The sequence below is a fragment of the Liolophura sinensis genome, chromosome 2 (assembly GCF_032854445.1).
Source record: "Liolophura sinensis isolate JHLJ2023 chromosome 2, CUHK_Ljap_v2, whole genome shotgun sequence".
Classification (NCBI taxonomy): domain Eukaryota; kingdom Metazoa; phylum Mollusca; class Polyplacophora; order Chitonida; family Chitonidae; genus Liolophura; species Liolophura sinensis.
Window position 1 is genome coordinate 664,309 of NC_088296.1, and position 20,351 is coordinate 684,659.

The 20,351-nt window shown below is 49.5% G+C and overlaps 1 protein-coding gene across 1 annotated transcript; it reads left to right on the plus strand.

Annotated features, from left to right (window-relative positions):
• Nucleotides 1-13,769: 13,769 nt before the first annotated feature.
• LOC135462947 (piggyBac transposable element-derived protein 4-like) lies at nucleotides 13,770-15,002 on the plus strand. Its single transcript, XM_064740269.1, has 2 exons — nucleotides 13,770-14,426; nucleotides 14,483-15,002. Exons 1-2 carry the CDS (start codon nucleotides 13,840-13,842, stop codon nucleotides 15,000-15,002), a joined length of 1,107 nt encoding a protein of 368 aa, XP_064596339.1. The 5' UTR covers nucleotides 13,770-13,839.
• Nucleotides 15,003-20,351: the final 5,349 nt, after the last annotated feature.

The window sequence follows — 20,351 nt, forward strand, 5'->3', positions numbered from 1 at the left end:
TTTATGGCGGCCCCCAAACCCCCTGGACTCCCTATTGTGAAATCCTGGCTAATGCCCTGCCCCCGGGGCTCTCGACACAGAGCATGGGGTTGCCCTGGTTCAAAACAAGTTCCCCCTGGGCACCTCCCCAGAACATCATTCGGAAAGAGCGTTTTTCAGCTCTTGCCGAGCTAGTTTTCGGCCGCGATCTATAAGTTGTTTTTTCGTGCTCTCATCGATCTCTACCGCGTTGAATGCCTTACGAGACTATCTCCTGCTTCAGATCAGAGTAGTTCTTGAGCTCCTGAACGACTTGCTTGAACTCTACGCCCGAAATAACACCATCAGATAATGCCGTAGATACCTGCGCACGGATGCTGTTAAGTTTGGCTTCAGCCAACAGCCGTATATCGTTATGTTTCTTGGCTTTTGCGTGAAGTCTGCGGCTAACGAATTTTCAGGCGATATTTAAGACACCGCAAGCTAGGGTCGCAGCTTCCATAGCCAAGACAGCAGGGGCTGGAATTATTGTTGTGAGTAGTCCCACGCCTGCAACCCCTAGCCCCAAACCAGTCGTGAGCATGGCCGAATCAAGGGCCTCGGCGGCTAAGACACCGCGCCGGTACTTTTTGTACAGGGCCCGACGGAGATCTCGCTCAGATTCAAGCTGCCTCTGTATTTCGCTGATGTACTGCAGACGATGGGCGTGCGCCACGCTCTCCAGGGGGTTTTCAACCATAATCGTCGGCGCGGTCGGGGCTAAGGGATGGTCATCCGTAATCGTCGGCAAGGGGTTTTCATCCGTGATCGCCCCATATTGTCCGTCCTATGAATCAATAACGTCGGTATACTCTAAATCGTCATCGGGAATACTAACACGAAAGCTGCGAAGTCTTATACCGGACTCTAAATAGATGCCATTGAGATTGTCATCGCCCCCTGCAAAGACCCGCATGTCCTCGAGAGAGCTCCGGATAACTGGATCGCCCTGGGCCTGTAGTTTGATCATAAGTCAGAGCTCCTTTCCATCGTGCTCTGCAGGCCACTTTAGTCTCACCCGGGTAATTAAGGAGGAACGGCGCTAAGAGGCCGCGCCAAGTATGATGTTGAAGATAAGTATAGATCCTGGGTTTATTCGTAGCATGGCCGTAGATATGGATTGCGCGCTAGGGCGCACGGTTTCTACACCTGTCGCCGCAGATACTGTGAAGTAACCTGCTCCACCCAAAGCTATATGACAGTCGCTGGTTGGTACCCACGACACGAAAGAGGTTCCGGAGTTGAAAACTTTTTTCACCCGGGCTCCGGTGGTCTGGACCGTCATCGGGGACACCTTAACATCTACAAACCAATCGGGGTCGCGAGCTCTGGTAAGAACAAAGCGGTCTTCAAGGCGAATTAATCAGAGTTTTTGTTCTTCAATCACCTCAGACGGCGACCTGCGCTCTTGCTTTACAGAGGATGAGACATCTTCAAGGGAAGCAAACGTGGCAGGTTCTGCTTGCCTCCGCCCCCCCGCAATATTTTTGCGGATGTACTTGCCACTTTGAAACTCGAAGGCGTAGATTTTACCATTCTGGCCTTGTAGTTCGAACTTCGACACATCAGCCAAGTCGCTTAAAGACAGGCCCGCAGACCTGGGACCGGCTGCGTTCACCATATTCATTGTATTTCTAGGGTAGCACTGAGGTACCCTACATTCATATACTTGCCGTTTTTGTCTAAAAGTGCCACGGTCAAGTGCTTTATATAATCGGCGCGCAAGGCTTTGTACTGTGGGTTGGGAAATGAAACCGTCTGCCCACAGTTAATCCCTTCACCAGTCACGGCGATGGCCTGAAGTAGTGTGGAACCGCCACTGAAATCTGAAGTTATTCTCACGTTTTCTGAGGTGCTCAGTTCATCTAAATGCACGAAGACTTCTTTGTGTGTGACCAAGTTAGGCAGCGTGTCACCTTGAACAGTCCCCACTATGGGCGTCAACCCGTTGGAGAACCCTAAGATGGGGGCAAGCTCTATAAGCGGTAACGTGGTATTTTCTGTGGTGGTAAGGACTAGGCGGCCCGTGGCTTCATTCAATCCCAGAGAAAGCCTATGTGGGCGGAATATGTCCTTGTCCAGCGTACAGACATTGTAGTAGCCCGTCAGCACTTTAACATGTTTGCCATCAATCCAGAATCTCACTCCGGTGGGGATATTCACGCAGTTCGGGTAGAATGTTATCTCGCGAAGGGCGGTTTTGAGGCGGCCGTCGAGGTTGTTAAGGGCATGAGGCAGCGTGTGCTGTGCCCCATTTAGAATGTCAGTCAATGTGATGAACATCTTAGCGCCGATGAACAGCGAGGCTTACAGGTTCAATAGAGAGGCCACTTACAAGGCCGGGGCATTTCATAGTATCCAAACCCACGCAGAGCAGCTCACGCGATTTGACATCTACATCGATAAAAAGAAGACCTTTCCAGTCTAGTTCACAGATGTGTTGGCCAAATACCGGCTGCCACAGATAACCAGCAATGACATTCTTCGGGCTTGAAACACCAATCCAATGCAATTCTGGCAGACCCAAGTGAACTTTGCGGTCTGGTGCGCAACCACGGGCTGTGGCGTCTCTGTAAAAGACCATCTTCTCGCCCCCGACCAACAAATAAGGGCCCTGTACACGTTCCATTTGTATTACCAAGTTAGGCGGATCTTGGAAGAGATCCAGGCCCCCCTGCCGCAAGACAAAGCCTGGGCGGCATTCAAAACCCCCCACGACGAGAGGGCCTACGAGAGGATTTGTAGGGAATTCCGCGTAGATACGCACACAGGCTGGAGGCGCATTGGGATGAATCACGGCCTCGGAGTGGCATATTACTATGTCACGAGAACAGGCTACAGCCCCATTGGCGATTGGATCTTCGATCCGAGCAGGATGTCGTTCTCTAGGAAGCCTACAGCGCTCCACGTCGACTGCATCGAGCAGGACGCCGAGGAGGCTTGGGCGTCGTTCATTGTCGACACATCCCAGGGATTCACTCAGCCGGGCGTAGAGCGCCTAAACGATTCCATCCGGACATACGTGTGGGCTATTCTAGGCGCCCAAGCGCAAACAAGGGCGCGTATTCTAGGCACGGGCACAGCCTTTGACGCGCAAAAACAGTTTGCCGCGAACGTTCAAGACGCTATTTCCTCTCCGATCGACCTTCCGTCTGCTATCAGACGCTACCAGGACGTGCTACAGTATGCCGGGAGCGCTGTAGACTTTGTGTATGGCATAGGCCTATATATGGCCCCCAGCGACATGCTTCTGCAGATCGGCCATGTGGCGAACTACAACAACAAAATCGTCGTGGCCACAGAGGACCAGAAGCTAGGCGCCACTGAGGGTGTGAACGCTAAAGTGTCGCCCACTTTGCACAAGCGCGCACCTTCCCACGGGATCGTTGAGCCACAAGAAATCGTCCCACCACCCACCGCGCGCGTTGATGCCGCCGAACCCCTATTTCCGTAGGAAAAGAATCACGATGCGGAGGTTGGTATCGGCTTACTGCTGCTGTAGACTATGCGTTAAACACTTGCGCACAGCCACGAGCATTAGGCCACCTACTGTGACGACTAAAGCCCAGACATTATCGGGCATCCACCCAGCCGCTTTCACGAGAAGGTTCAGTAGCCAGGACACCATACTGCCAATAATACCCGCAATCGCAGAGGCAGCCTTCCCAGCCAGCTTGCCAAGGGCGCGCGCCAGGGACCGGAGATGCTTTTCACCCATTCTTTAAGACCACGCCCGTCGGATGGAGGTGGCGTTGGCTGGATGCCCCCGCCGGACCCACCAGTCAGCGCCAACTTTATCGCTAGCCCCAGTGTCGAGATCGCCATCCCAAATGCCGTGAGAATGGAGACCACGGTTATTCCCTGCTCCCGGAAGAGAGTTATCGCATGGGAAGAGGAGAGTCGTTTATCGTTTCAAGAGCCCGCCCGACCTCACTATCCGTAAAGCTTGTATCCAGTGTGTGGATAGCATCATCGGCCTTTTTCGCTGCTTGGATTAAATCCTTCAGCTCCATGGTATCTGCCTCGTCGGCCGCGGCACCGAGTTCTGAACTCGCTGTCTCCAGGACTGCGACTGCTGCCGGATGCAACGATGGCTGTTTTTTGCTTCTTCTCCAGCCTTCAAAGCCCAGCCCCTTCCGAATAGCATCACCCCCTCCTCTTTGATTGGCGATTGATGAGAGGGCTAGCGGTTCACCTGTTCGTGTGTTGATGAGGTCCACCTTGGGTTACTTCTTGAGTATCAGACGCCCAACTTTGTCAATCGTAAACTTTTCCATGACATCCTCAAGGTGGGATGGGGTAAAGTTGGGAAAATCCTCCGCCATGAATTTGTAATAAGCGTCCTTCGTCAGATCTCGTTCAAGGATTTGGGGGGTCGCACCCAGGCTTTCTTGCTCGGTAGCATTATTACTTGTAAAGAGAGAGGTCTGTAAGTCGGCGCCGTCTTGGGCGTCGTTGTTGTCCTCTCGGCCTTTGTCGACCTCTTGGGCGTCGCCGAACACCGGATCATCTAAGTCGAAGTCTGCCATAATCCTCGTATTGAACATTGCAATGTATGCCTTCAATACAATAATGGATGCATACGGACGCAGGCTAAACCCTTTCAGAACACTCCGTAAGCCTCGGGGGCTGCAAGGTGTACGGCAGTCCTTAGTCGTCGCCAACAACCCGAGTACGATCGACCAGAATCAACAACTCTTGGTCCGCTTCCCCAACCTCGGCCCAAATGACGTCATTACCGTGCGCTTGGCCTTCTCGATCGCGATCAATTCAACCGACCTAAACGCCACAGTGGTCGGGAATCTCGGACGCGCAGTAGTCAAGAAAACCACGATCAGAATCAGCGGGAATGAGGTAATGTCCATCGACGACTCTGATGTGTTTCACTGCTACGGCGACGTATGGATGACCAAAAACGAACGGTGGAATGCGGCCTAAATAGGCATCGGCAGCGAAAACATGCTTAAACTTCGAGTCGGAGAAGAGGAAGCAGATGACGACGATACAGGAGAAAAAGCCATCGCTCACGCTTCTAGATAGCCACATGACATTCTGCCAGAGTGCCTTGGCCGACCGACTGGAGTACGAACTGACGTTCAACGATTACAGTCGGGTCATCCAGGCAAGAGCCCACGCGACTTACACCATCGACAACATCAGCTTGGAGTTCGATATGGTCACCAAAGAGGAGCTCGCTAGACAGATCCGCACCCAGCTTGCCGGGGGCGTCTCCATTCTGTATGATCACGTTATCCGCCACCGAAAGTTTGTGAAGGACAAGTCTGATACTCTCTGGAACATAAACCTGAACACGCCCGCGAGAGCAATGAAGGGCATCCTTATGCTGTTCGAGACTAAAGGAACCCCGTGGAAGAGGAGGTCGGAATCCTTCTACAACCCGAAGATCACCAAAGTAGAAGTCACAATAAAAAACAGTTGTACAGCCAGGGCATGCAGGCGTACCAGCAATGGGACGAGGTCCAGAGGTTCTTCCCCTGCTCACCCTACGGAAGCGGGACCCTGAGGTGGCCAGGGTCATTAAAGACTTAGGCTTGGCAGACGTCTCCCTGGAAGAGTTCTTGACGCACAAGCACGCCTTCTGGCTTGACCTTCGGCCAAGCGACGATGACGAGCTGCATGTCAGTGGGAGGCGCGTTCTGAACGCCAGCGAGGGGATTACGATACAGTGACAAAAGAGAGAAAAGATCCCGGCGTGTTGAACGTATATCTCTATGTGATCATGGACGCAAAGCTGCACATCCAGAATGGTAAATTCGTTAGCGCGCTTTATTGATGACGCCCACTGCGCGATTATCTGTGGGCAGACGAACTGCGGCAAAACAGTCTTCGTGCTGGACCTGCTTTAGGGGCCTTTCCGCGGTTTCTTTCATCACATTGTGATCCTGTGCCCCACTCTTAAGCATAACGAGGCGTACCGGCGGCGATGGATACTGTCTGACCCTGAGGTCTATGGTTTTGATAACGGCGAGCGCCTCAACGAATGCCTGAGAGCTTTCTACAGATATTTCGAGGGGGAGTCCACCCTATACATCATTGATGATTGTAGCGCGTTGGAGGCGATGAAGAAGAAACAAAAAATGCTGTCATTTATGGCTTTCTCGGACCGTCATGCAAAGCAAAGCGTCTGGTTCCTCACTCAGAAATACAACGCCGTCCTCAAACACTTTCGCGAGCAGACAAGGTGGGTGGCTTTATTCCACTGCAAAGATCGGCACTCGTTCAACGAATGCCGGAGGAGAACCACATCATCGAGGCCGAGAGCGAAAAGGCAGAGGTTCGACAGAAGCTCAAGAGCAATCCGCATTCTAAGCTCCTGCAAATAACTGATACTCCCGCCACATCTAAGATTATATATTAGGTGTAGGCGCCCCTTCGTATTAAGCATGGACACCGACGAGCTTATAGACGAGATTCTGGGCGCAGAGGAGGAGCCCGGCCCCGGCCCCAGCGAACAGCCCGGCCGAAGCAAACAGCCCGACCCCAGCCAACAAGATGATGCACGGCAGCTCAGGGTTAGGCTGGCGGCACTTGCGGTGGGTGGTCGGGCTAAGCGATATCTGGGAAAAGACGTAACAGCCGCTGAGATCGACGCCATGAGCGACGAAGACGTTGAAAAGCTGCATTTCCGGTACGAGGCTAAGCTCGGTGCACGGATAGTTATCGGTCTCGGAGGTATATTCTTGAGATCCTATGTAAGGGCGGCCATCTGGCTCCTACCAATCCCACCCGAGAATCGACCAATGCTCATGGCACAGCTCGCCACCGACCCATTTGTTGAACAGGCGCTTAGCAGTGCTAGCTGCTGGCTATACTACTGCTATGGTAAGTACTTGGCACCGTTAACCATGGCGCTGACCACTGCTGAGCACTGCTCATTAAAACACCACTGCTGTACTAGAAATGAGCCGTATGATCCAGCGGAATATGCGTACAACGAATCCGGAAGGCCCGAAGGAAGTGGAGGGGGTGACAGCGGATTCTACGAATGACGGCCCTGCGAAGAATCCCCAAAAAGTCGCTGCGGGTCGAGCGGGTGCTGCAGCGAGAAAAGCCAAGGCTGAAAAGCTCAAGGACGAGCTTTGCGAAGCAAAGGCTGCTTTGCTTGTCGCAGCTGATTCCACCAAGAAACAGCCGAAGGAGGCCCCGCGAAGGAACCGGATTCTACGAAGGCACCCGACTGGAGGGCGCCCCTGGCGTTATTAGGCGTTGGCAGCCTTGCAGTACTAGTGTTGCTACGCGTGTGGCGCAGCCACCATACAGCACATGCACGAGGTGCAGATATTACACCGCGTGCAGATATCACGCCGCAAGAAAAGAATCTCCATTTGAATACACGTCGCGACCCTTTCTATATAGATCAGCATGCCTACTCCACCCAGTGACGGAAAAATGCTAGTCAACGCGGCCTACCACGCCGCTGTTGTCTCTCTCCTGGCTACTGGGTAGGCTCGTCTCGGCCAGATGTTCCTGAAAGGAGCCATCCCAAAGCTGGACTTAACACCCCGAGACGTCGGCATGGTCATTGCAGATATAGGCCTGGCCATGTTTTCGAAGGACCTGCTAAGTAAACAAGGGCTCATTCCTCCCAATATAATCAAGTAGTAATGACCTCCATCGCAATGATGATGGGCGGCGCCCTCGTAAACGCTTTGGCCTTCAGCGGGAGCAGCTATATGTTTTCGATGGTTAGGAGGTCTGGTGTTGACGAAGAGCGGAGGCGGCATGACCGCGCTGTAGGGCAGCTCCAAGCCGCCCAGGAAAAATGGGCCCGAAAGCGCACTGAGCGCTTGGACTGGATCAACGATGAACTCCGCCGCCAGGGCCACGCTGTCCAAACATTCCGGGATGTCGACGCTGCAATCCGCAAGAATTCTAGGGTCACGGGCAAAACTCACGCGAGGCGCTACTGGGCTTAGAGCCACAGCTCTCCGATTTCTATGTGCCTAGTGAAGATCAAAAACACCGCGAGATGACCTTCGTCATCCTGGGGATGTGTGTGGTTGGGGGTGTGAGTTACGGAATTGCAAAACTCACCAAGTAATCCGAACTGACTGTGCCGACTCGCCATCGAGCTCCTCGCCGTATGGGAGGCACGATCTTAGTAGTGAGGTGGTTCGACGCGTTTTTCCGAAGACCGAGTTGCTTGAGACATCTTTTTCGTCGCAAATCTGTTAGAGGGCTGCTAGAATACCTTGATGACATGGCTAGTAAAGTGTCTGCTCGCCTGGCAAATATCTACTACAGCCCTCGTGGGTACTGGAAGGGCCGCGCGGCCATCTAGAAACTTGCCACTGCGGTTAAAGTCTCCGAAGATGTGGTCCGGGCGTGGCTAAAAAAGCAGGCTATCTGGCAGATATACCTGCCTCGTCCCAGAAAAATACCCAGGCCTATGTTCGATGTTTCCACGCCAAATGACATGCACCAAGCCGATCTTCTATTTCTACCACACGATCGGCGAAGCCGGAAGCTGTATAAGTACGCGCTGACAGTTGTTGATGTCGCTTCTTGCTAAAAGGAGGCGAAACCTCTGGCTACTAAAGATTCCAGAGAAGTCGCTCTCTCTTGCATTTACAAGCATGGACCACTGAGATGGCCGAAACTTCTCCAAGTTCACCCTGGGCTCGAGTTTATGGGTGCGGTGAGCAAACTGCTTGCCAAACACGATGTCACAGTCCGCCGAGGCGGCGTGGATATCCACCGAGACCAAGACATAGTGGAGCGTTTCAACCGTACTCTGGCTGAGCGGCTCTTTGGACATCAGTACGCCAAGGAGCTGCACCTCCCTCCCGAACACCAGTCTACTGAATGGGTGGCTCGGCTGCCCTCTGCTGTGGCCGCTCTGAATAACGAGACGAGACTGATCGGTAAAAAGCCTAAAGACGCCATCAAGGCAGAAGGGGTGCCCCATAAGCCTTCCTCGACGGTTCCAGGTCGTCCCGTTGGACTTAATGAGCGGAAGATCCCCTAGGGTGTTGGCGTTTGTTATCTCTATCAGCCTGGAGAGCTGGAGGGCGGCCGACGTCGCGTGACTGATCCTGTGTGGTCTCTAGAGATATATCGGCTTGGATGCTCTGTCACAAAGCCTAATGAACCCGTGCTGTACTATCTAGACGATGCGTCGGATGGCCCGCGACGGGATTCGTTCGTGAGGAGTTTCTCATAGTGCCTCCCGATACTCAGATTCCCCCGGATGGGGTTCTACGGCGCTAGTAGTTCCTCGAAGAGGATGTCCCAAACTGCGGTTGCCTTCAAGGAGGCGCATCTCTATGGCCATAAGCCAAGGTGTGAACACCAACTTCGGCCACCCAGCGCTTACTATCGAAGGGGGGCAGTGAGACCTTATTCAGGTGATGCTCATAGATATGGTGGCGCTCTGATCGCAGCACGTCCATACCGTGACGGAAGATCTTTTTCTCCAGGAGGGCCTCTTTGTACTGCTTATGGCGGATGCACTTTTCCACAACTCCCTTTTTCACGCCCTTGGCCTTCTTAATGTTGGCTCCACCTGCCTCCAGAATGGAGTACATCTTGGGGCGCAGACCAATGTATTCGGCGATCGGCCGCCCCGCGCACTCGTCCTTCATTTTCCGCAAGACCTTTATATTTGCTGCGCTGTGCAGGGTGTGGTCTTGTGGGTAATCTGGGGTGTCGTACAGGTTTGCATTCTCAACCATATCCCCATAAACATCCTCAGTCTGAATCTCGAGTAGTAGACTATCCGTGTCAGTGTAGAGGAGCTGGCAGCGCTCTCCGTACTGGGCCTTCATGTGGTTGTAGTAGAAATCGTACATCAGGTGCTTGGAGAGATCTAGAATGCTCATGCCCACGTAGATAGGTCGGTTTAGGACTAGTCGGGTCTTGTCCATCTGAATCGCTGCGAGGTCATCATCAAATATGTTTCCCCGTGCGAAGCTCGGGCTGGCTATCAAGCGTCGGAGATTGTCGTCTTCTCCAGAGCGTACCAGCTTGACGTCCACACGCTTCCGAAGTTTCTCCATGGTTTTTCCGAAGACCGAGTTGCTCATTAGCTTGTACGGGTCCTTCTCGAATTTACTTGCGGCCGTTTTTCGGAGCTCGGTGTTCATCCTGATATAGGGTTCCATCGAAGGGCTCTGGGCGAATCTCAAGGCCCGTTGAACCTTTGTCAGGCGCATTCCCAGAGATAGATACAGCTGTAGGTTCCGGTAGTGCAGGACGTACCGTTCCTTGTTGCGTAGGTTGGGGACCAGCTTTTCGACCTCGGTAGGCGCTTTCTTGCCGAGAAGACCGTGCTGATAGTCTGACCTCCACTCCTTCTGGACCACTAGTCGCTCCGGGGCTAATGGGTAGCCGTTATGTGCGTTATGTAGGCCGGCCGGATACTCTAGGTCGACCTCGAAGATGTGACCGGAAGGACTGTCGTCGGGGTGGGTTGCAATCGTTTCGCCGAGACGCCGCGCGTCATATACCCACTGGAAGCTGCCCGTTGGAAGGAACTGACTCATAGCCCAGCCATATAGATTATTGGCGTCTAGGTATTGGATGTAGCTGTTTGGACTTTCGGGGTTGTATCCCTCCACCTGCGGATTATTGCCGTTGGCGTATCGCTTACTTAACATGGAGATACCTCCTTGTAACCCCTTCTCAATGAAGACATGTTGGTCGTAGTCGGTCAACAGCTCCAGCTCTACCCCGGTCTTCTTGAACAGCGCATCCCACGAGAGACCTGGGCTCGTAAAGTAGTGAGCAAGGTCCAATCCATACTGCCGTAAACAAGTCTTCCGGAAGGCCTCAAACACATGGCCAACAGGAGCACGTCTGTGCGGCAGTAAAGGTCTGTGTAGTCTCCCAGATTGGTGCAGTCAAATATCTTCCATACCTGTTGAGCGTGGATGTAGTCCTCATCGCTAATGCCTCCGACTTTGAGCTTAATGTAGAAAGCCTCTTTGGGTGGTAGGCTGGACTCGTCCAAGCGCTCCCAGGAGTCCAATTACTCATAGGGGTAGACACCATTGCGCATGAGTAGCTTTCGTTTTTCTTCGGCGGGCTCATACCGGGCTGTGATGTGGAAAGCCTGAGGTTTGTTGGCCTCTACCAGATTGTCAAGGGAAGTCGGTAAGAATTGAACGCTGTCGATGAAGCGGAGCTGCCTCAGCGAGAAGGAGATGTACTTTTCCGTGTTGTTGGGGATGCAGGAGATGCGGCCTTCCACCTTACTTATGGCTTGCATCAGGAGGTGCCCGTCGTAGACCCGTAGGTTGTGGAAGACTACTGGTATAGCTGTCTTGGGACCCAGCCGCAACTTTAGGTTGCATGCGTTATGGGCCGCGCCTCTGTACTTGCCGGTTATATGGCAGTGATCGCGCACAGAATCGGCACCTAGAGGCTTCTCACACACGTGGCAGGTTGCGGCGTTGTTGTGGGCCTGCCAGTCCTGGGGAGTCATCCTCATGGCTATAGGGTTAGCTAGAACATTTTTGATTTCCAGCTCCTCCTGCCGGAGAGCTCTGAGGAAGTGTTCCGTCGCGTCAGAGCCTCTGTTTTCCATTGGGGGGTTTGTGCGGTCGTCGCAACACACCACAACATAGCAGTAACTGCAGGGCTCGTGGTGCTGAGTCTTTTGAGTGCTGCTCTCTATAGGTTACGGCGGCGGGCCTTTAACCTTTTTGGTCAGAGCCTTGAAGTCGGCATATATGATGAACTGAGCCGGTAGCTGTTTATTGTGGTTCTGAAAGGTGAACTTGTTTTCCCGCTCCTGGGGCATTTCCACCCTCACCGCCGTCTGGCCAATCCCTCGGCATTCCGGCTTATTCGCCTCGAGCAGGTCCTCCCTTGTGTAACCGTGTAGGCAGCGCCCGCAGAAGTGTTTACGAAGTTGTTTCTTACTTTCTTGCGCGATACAGGAAACGATCGAGGTCTTTTATCCACGTATAATGGAATTTGCCTGCCTTCTCAATTAGCAGCAGATTGATTCAGGGCGTGTCGCCGTGCTGCTTGCTGAGACGATGCACGATCACATCCTTGTTCCACCCGAACACGTTGATAGCGAGGTCGTTCTTTTCCTCCACTTTAGGGATCTGAGAGATGGGCGTGGAGGCGTCGATCGCCCCAAAGTCAAGACCATAATTGGTGGGATACTTTGTTGGTCTCTGAGGGTCCCGGGTGGATGGAAATAAGGCAGATCGGAGTGCCCAATGTCAAGCCATTGCACGCTATTGACAACCCACCCTGACCCTCGCTGTGTCCATTTTTCTAGCACCTCCTGGATGGTGGGGAAGGCCTTATCTGGAGCCCCGTCAATGTCACCAGGCTCTAAGAGGGCCTCCTGTTTGCTGTGGAGCACTGGGCTGGTATACCCTTCACTGCCATCCGCGTTGTCCTTTCGCAACTGAACCCTGAGGCCTAGTTAGAACTTAACCTCGTTGAGTGCCAGGATCTCTTCTTTTAGCTTCTGGCAAATAATGGCTCTAATCTCTTCTAAGAAGGCTACTGGGTCCGTCCAAACGCCTTCGGGTACGCCCATCTGCCAGGCCCGGAGGAGATTCCTTAGGGCCCGGCTGGTGTTAGTGAATTGTAGTTTCTTTTCACCTAGCAATTCATCCAACTCCTCGTTACTGAGGAGGTTCTTGACGTCTTGCTTCAACTCCTCGTTACTGAGGGGGTTCTTGACATCTTGCAGCCGCTTCAACTCAGCCACAGCCGTTTTATGCCTGTCGAGGATCCCCTGCAATTCTTCCAAGGCATTGCGGGACCGTGGGTACTTGGGCCGCACACCTAGGAGCGTCTCAAACTCCTCCCGTAGTGATCGCGTAAGAAAGTAAGACACACGACTCTCTAATTGTAAATTTCTATTGCCGCCAGCCGTTTGAACTCGTCCAAGAAAGCCTTGTGCCTCCACTTCCTTTCACGCGTCTGGACCCTATTATGTCCGCAGGCCATGCAAAGCCGAAACCAGTCTTTAACGCCCCGACCACAGCTAATACATGGCTGGGTGCCAAGACCCTGCCGCAGACGGTATAGGTGATCCCCGCAGCACTCCCCCAGACAACTCTTACCACAGAGCTCCGTGGAGCCGATGAGAAGCCACAATTACAATTATTGTAACCCTTTCGCATGTGTAGAAGCATACCAGATGCGGTCGGTATGTCTAATACAACCCCAGATGGGGCTAGGGGCCTCTATTTTGTTCTGGGGAGGGCCCCAAGGGGGGCGTGCGCCAGAACCTATAGTGCGTATACTAGAACTTCTGGACCTCGCCTGGAATGGGGGCTGGGAGCCTCTATTTGCCAAGTAGAGGGTGCGCCAGAACCGTCATTGTGTATACTACTCGAGGATTGTTTAGGCTTCAAAACCGATGATAGACCGTCTGCTGACAGGGAATGTGACACTGAGTCAGACATTAATGTATCAGAAGTGAATCTGACGACGATGACTTCCCTTTGTCAGATCTGCGACCGCTAGCTGCCGGAAATACGATAGGCAACAGAACAACAACAACGCCTGTAGTAGAACCCGTCCGATGGAGTGGCTGACTGGAAAAGATTGCTGTCAACGACTTTACCCAGCCGACTGGACCTATAAATGTGCTACCAAAGGAAAGTACAGAGCTCGATTTTCTCAATCTCATGCTCACTGAAGAATTATATACCCTTTTGGCAGTGTATTGAGAAAAAATCTGACAACAGATGGATCCCTGTAACAATCCAGGAAATGAAAGCATTTATGGGCATTCATGTGGTTATGTCTATCATACAATTGCCTACATACAAGCAGTATTGGTCAACTGATCAGCTCTTCAAAGTACCCTCCATACCAATCACCATGGCTAGAGACAGGTTTGAGAAAATCTTGCAGTATTTTCACTACAATGATTCTACTACAAATCCAGCCAGGGGAGATGCGAACCATGACAAAATACATCATGTCCGGCCTGTCTTCAGTATTGTGCAGAGACGGTTAGTGGAAAACTATCGACCACACAAAAGTGTCACGTTAGATAAGGCGATGATTCCATTCCGTGGACGTGTTTCGTACCGACAGTACTTACCGGCAAAGCCTTGTAAATTTGGAGTAAAAGTGTGGCAGTTAGCAGACAGTAGCAATGGGTATGTCTACCAGATGGAGGTATACACTGGCAAACAAGATACAGGGAGAGAAGTGGGTTTGGCCTGGAGGGTGGTATGGGATTTGACCAGGGTATTGTCCGGTAAAAGTCACCACATATACATGGACAATTACTTTTCCAGTCCCCAACTGTATCAAGACTTGCTGAAGGATGATCTGTATGGTTGTGGCACCTGTAGACTCAACCGAAAGGGGTGGCCTGACGCACTACACAAAAACTGTCTGCCGAAACAAAAAGGGGTAAGTAAACTCTACCAGAAAGAAAACCTTGTGGCAGCCTGCTGGTACGTCAATCGACAGGTAAACTTCTTGTCAACTAATTCTGATCCAACTGTCACAGTGAGTGTCCAGCGAAAACAGAAGGATGGAACGCGTGCAGAAATAAAGGCCCTGAAGTTGTGGAGAACTACAACAAGCACATGAATGGTCTGGACCACGGAGATCAGCTGCGTATGCAATATTCCACTACTCGTCGCTCCAAAAAGTTTTGGAAGTACCTGTTCTGGTTTTTGTTTAACACAGCAGTGGCGTGCTCTTTCATTCTTATGCGTGAGTCTGTGAATCACCAGAAGAAAAGCAAAACTGGTCGGGTGAAAGAAATGTGTCAACTGAAGTTTCGACAAAATTTGGCAAAACAGCTTGTCGGGCAGCACAGACAGAAAAGGCGACATGAAGTATTACAGAAGGACAGTGCAGGACGGTCACATTGGCCCACATCCATGCCCAAATCCAGGCGATGCAAATTGTGTAGTTCAAGGAAAATCAGGAAGGAGTCAAAATATGGACGCAAGATTTGTGATGGAAACCTCTGTGTGGAATGTTTTGAACCATTTCATGTTTTATCATTCACAGAAGAGTAGATTCCACGCCAGTAGTTGACAAACAGAGTAAATATTGTAAATAATAACTAAAAAAGTTTTTTTCACCAACTTTCAGTGAAGATAAATTGTGACTCATTGACTGTCAGTGTAAATCCAAACTTCCAGCACACTTACATGTATGAAGAACGAATTTTGCACAGAAGTACTTTCTATTATGAGTGAGTAATGTAAACCAAAATTTGTATTTCTGTTTGTGTTTTTTCTGCCTTTTAAAAAATTTATTTGTTTGTGGATGGAGGGGCTGGAATGGTAATGAGAAATAGCTAGTAAATTTTGGGAATCACAAACAAACAAGTTTGTGTTCCACTCATTAGTCTTCCACATTACATGGGCCAGCCTGGAGTTATAATTTTTCCATAGTGGTGGCCAGCACATCTGTCAAAAGAAATGAAAAGAAGAGGTCAAAATTCACATTATTTTGTTTTGTGTTTATTATTTAGTTTGTTAGGAGTGTGTTGGTCTGACCCAAATATCACTGACCAATGATTCTGCTCCGCTGTGTCACGTGATAGAATTTAGGGCAACTACTGACCAATGAACAACGAATGCCTTCAGTGATGAAATGTTATGGCATTTTTGCTTAGCTGAAGTGGAAAACAACTGACTATAGTACGGCTCTATTCGACACTTCAACAAACCCACGATAAATAACTGATTTATCTGTATTTCCTGAGCGTTTGATGACTTAAACACACATACTTTTATTCAGAAAAGCGGGCGTTCTGTTCAGGAATTCGCGTGTCATCACCTCTAAAAATTACCATACTTTTCGCTGGTGTCGCATGTTGTGTGAATGTTCAGTTCGATAATCCCATTTTATAGGCATCTTCATGAATGTACGTCCACAACTATACTAATATTTTACAAGATTGCGTAGTATTAACATTGATGGCAAAATTCAACCAGCTTTAGAGTGTTAAAACAGAAAAACTCTGCATCAGTCGCCGTTACAGTGTAAGCTCACACAGAGGCGAGTACGGCAGTTGAGGCTGATCGCTGACGCCTACTCGGGCGGAAGGCAGGCACAGCTACAGCCCGCCGCTGTACTGGCGGCTGCAGTGGGTTGTCGGAGTCAATGAGTTAAAATCGGTGATATTCTTGAAACAACGAATTGGCGTTAAGCTGTTACATACATCTATTACTGATTGACGTATGGATTACAGATCTGTAAGAATTGTTTTTGACTTGGTATAGTTTTTAGGTTATGACCAAAAAACCCTCAAAAGTATGAGTCCGCTTCGGGGACGATAGATCCAGGGTCAATCCTGGGTCGAATCACACCTAACACTTTAATTTATTTATTTATTTGATTGGTGTTTTACGCCGTGGTCAAGAATATTTCACGTATACGACGGCGGCCAGCATTATGGTGGGAGGAAACCGGGCAGAGCCGGGGGGAAACCCACGACCATCCGCAGATTACTGACAGACCTTCCCACGTAATGCCGGAGGGGAAACCAGAATGAGCTGGGCTTGAACTCGCAGCAACCGCATTGGTGAGAGACTCCTGGGTCATTACGCTGCGCTAGCGTGCTAACCAGCTGAGTCACGGAGGCCCCCAAGACTTTAAAACAGGAAGTTCAGCATGAAGTGGATAGTGCAACGACTGGTTGACCAGTATCAGTATAATGGCTCGGACGGGGCGGCTTAATTGCCTTTGCTAAGACGCCTCAGTGAAGCAGAACTAGATAAAAGAGCGGTGGAAATCCATCCTGAGGCACATCACATGCTTTCTAAGGATTCCTTCGTCGTCATATGACTGAACAATTGTTAGGTATGACGTTAAACCCAAAGCACTCACTTACTCACTCAAAAGTTTGAATAATGACGTAAAACCTATGACCCTAACCCTACATACATACATTGACAAGACCTCCCTTTCAAATAACACGAGAGCTTCGTGCTAGATTGCATGGAATCCGTTCACTGTTGGCTACAGGGCTTGTATTCTAATCCTGTCTGGCGACAGGACAAGTAGATATAAGGAACAGTCCTTGCAGTCACCTGTTAAAATCCAGTTGATTCCTGCCAATCTTTCTTCTGTTTTCTCTTCAATTACCATGAAATTATTAGGCACCGGACTACCAGTTCTAGAGTGAATGAGTGAGTGCTTGGGGTTTAACGTCGTGCTCAAGAATTTTTCAGTCATATGACGACGAAGGAATCATTAGGGTGCATGTACGTGTAATGTGCCTCCTTGTTGCAGGACGGATTTCCACCGCTCCTTTATTTAGTGCTGCTTCACTGAGACGACTTACCGAAGGCAAGTAAGCCGCCCCGCCAGAGCCATTATACTGATACGGGTCAACCAGTCGTTGCACTATCCCCTTCGTGCTGAACGCCAAGCGAGGAAGTTACAACTTCCTCTTTTAAAGTCTTAGGTGTGACTCGATCAAGGATTGATCCTGAATCTACCGGTCCCGAAGCGGACGCTCTACCAACTGTGCTATCCGGGCCGGTTACCAGTTCTAGAGGGCTGGGGTTAAAATTCATTCTACTCCCTGCCATTCTTATTTATTTATCTTTTTGATTGGTGTTTTACGCCGTACTCAAGAATATTTCACTTATACGACGGAGGCTAGCATTATGGTGTGAAGAAACCGGACAGAGCCTGGGGGAGACCCACGACCATCCGCAGGTTGCTGGCAAACCCATTCTTATTTAAGTAGCGACACTATGGTTCATTTGTGGGACATCATGATGCCGGGTTTTGCTAAAATAGATTTGTATCCGTTGACAATACAGTGTTGTTTTCATAAGGTACACGTAATTTATTCGTTTGGAGAGTTTATTGTCTAATGTGGATTACGTCTATTTTTTTTGCTCGTATTAGACAAACCTGGGGTCTTTTCGTATTAGACAAATCCTGGGTCATTTCAGAAGAGCATAGAACTAATAGATCTAACCGTCTTTGGTGTAGAAAGTGGACGTTGAAAGCTGTGTGTACTGATCCCTTGGAAGCCGTATAACTGCATGCAGTTTTAGTGATAACTGGTCATGCACATGCCTAAATACATCCTCCTCCCATAGCAATTAACAAGATGCTATTCCGTCGCCGGTTACGTCAGATATCACACTGTCGTTGCTGCCCTGGTATTATCCTCTGTGTTGTGCGTGTGTTATTATCTGGGATAATTGGGAGTGAGTTATAGAATTGAACGATTACAATGTCGCTTTAGTAGGATTCGGACTCGAAAGCACCAGAAAGGGCCTTTTAAGGCATGGTAATGTTGTAGTATTACTGGCGTGTACCGCCTGGAGTAGATCCACAGCTCTACGTTGTTTTCTTGAGCCGCACATTGTATGTATAAAGTATATAAGTCACGATATAAAAGAAATGGATTAAAAATTTAGACGGGTAGATTGTACTTCGATGTTTATCATTTTTAACATGCTCTCTTTAAAGAGGAGATTTTCTGTTCTTTGTGCTGCATTATTAAGATAAATATTTGCTGATCAGCAATGAATGTCCATAACACATGGCATCGCGCCCAGCCAGGTCTTTGTTTGGCCTGAAATACCCCCAGTTAAGACTTAAATGTTTTACAGTGCGAGGTCAGACGTATAATCATATACCCTAATTACACCGTCCGTAACATATCACACAGAACATGAAGCCAGAGTAATGATCGCTCTTAGCTCTGAACTCTAATTAACGTGGCACAAAAGTCACATCGAGAACCGCAGGTGTTTCTTCTTAAATTCTTCTTAATCTGCGCAAATTATTTTCCTTTTGGTTAGCATGATTGTACACCTGACATTCGGTGTCACGGTTGACTGCTTGTATACGTTACACATAGAACACTCTGGTGCCGTATTAATTGTCTCATTAAGAGCCCCCACCCAGACTTTTGAGTTAAGCAGAATTCGTGGTAGCGGCGAACAGCACCTCTTCAGATCAGCTCACATGATACACAATGTTATACAGATCTAAATCTGTACAAGGTGATTGATACCTGGCAAATACACATAAACCAAAAACCCGAGCGACAATGTTCAACAGTAACTGAATAATCGTGTTAAACGATCCACAGGTTTTTGCTGTGTGCAAGCAAACCCTCTTGACCTATTTGTACATACACCTGTATATAACCGGCCCTGAGGTAATGTCAGACTAGTATAAATAACACCCGAGCTGCTGGTCTTGTTTTGACATGCCGAGATTATTATGTTCCTTTCTTAGTCGTGACCATATATTGGTCACGCAAGTTCAATCCCGGACTTGGACACGGCATTTTGTATACATGCCCTCCCTGTCACTTCTCATGGGGCCAACAATCGCCCCTCTTGAATAAAGTAAATCCCAAGCATACGTACATAAATATATGATCCACAGTGACATTTCCTGGCGAATAAAACCAGGCAAGTAACGTCAGTTAGGGAGATCAGAAGGTCGAATCTGATTTTGATTTGATACACCTGGAGTATTAGATAGTTCTGATATGTGAGCTATAACCCACTCACATTAAAGGCTCACCTCCTAACTTTCAACTACATATTTTTGAATTTCAATCACCATTCCTGTTTTCTGCAGTGAATACTTTTGACAGCGGAGTTGTAACTAAATTGATTTATATTGCTGTTGTTTTCTCTAAAGATGAACTGCAAAAATTTTTGATTAGAAACTGAAAGTTATCTGAATAAATACATGGTAGAGATTGTCTTGCGTCTTAATGTTATTCTTTATACGCGTATGAAATTGTTAGCAGGTTTGGTCGGAAATAGATTGAACAAAAATGGCTAGCGTAAAATTTACTGAAAATACCATGGTTTGTTTCTCTTGATTTTAGGTAGGCGGTAACGCTTAAGTGGCAGTCAGCTAAGTCACAAACGTCACTGATAGTCACAACCAATGAGGCACTTTGGAAAGTTTAGGCAATTTAGGCAAATTTAGGCAAATTTAGGCAATGGATAAGTCAACATCGGGCATTTTACAGGTTTATATTAAAAAGCACCGGGACCATGTAATGGCGTTCCATATCGATAATTAAGACCCAATTCCAAAACAAACTAAAACACCAGTTCACAATGAATGACTTATTAAACGGGCGGGGCTTCCGTGGCCGACGGGGTTAGCACGCCAGCCGGGAGGAATCACGCAGGTGCCTCCCACAAATGTGGTCGCTGTGAGTTCAAGTCCACCCCATTCCGGGGTCTTCTCCGGGGAATACCTGCTAGCAGCCTGCGGATGGTCGTGGGTTTCCCCCCAGCTCTTTCAGGTTTCCTCACACCATGCTGCTGGCCACAGTCATATAAGAGAAATATCCTTGAGTACAGCGTAAAATACCAATGAAATAAATAAGTATTAAGAGCATTTTACCACAATTA

What these genes read in the sequence shown, in the direction of transcription:
- LOC135462947 (XM_064740269.1), top strand. Translation starts at nt 13,840, where the DNA reads ATGGCTAGAGACAGGTTTGAGAAAATCTTGCAGTATTTTCACTACAAT. An exon ending in AACCTTGTGGCAGCCTGCTG is followed by an intron (nt 14,427 to 14,482) that starts GTACGTCAATCG and finishes CAACTGTCACAG; the next exon opens with TGAGTGTCCAGCGAAAACAG.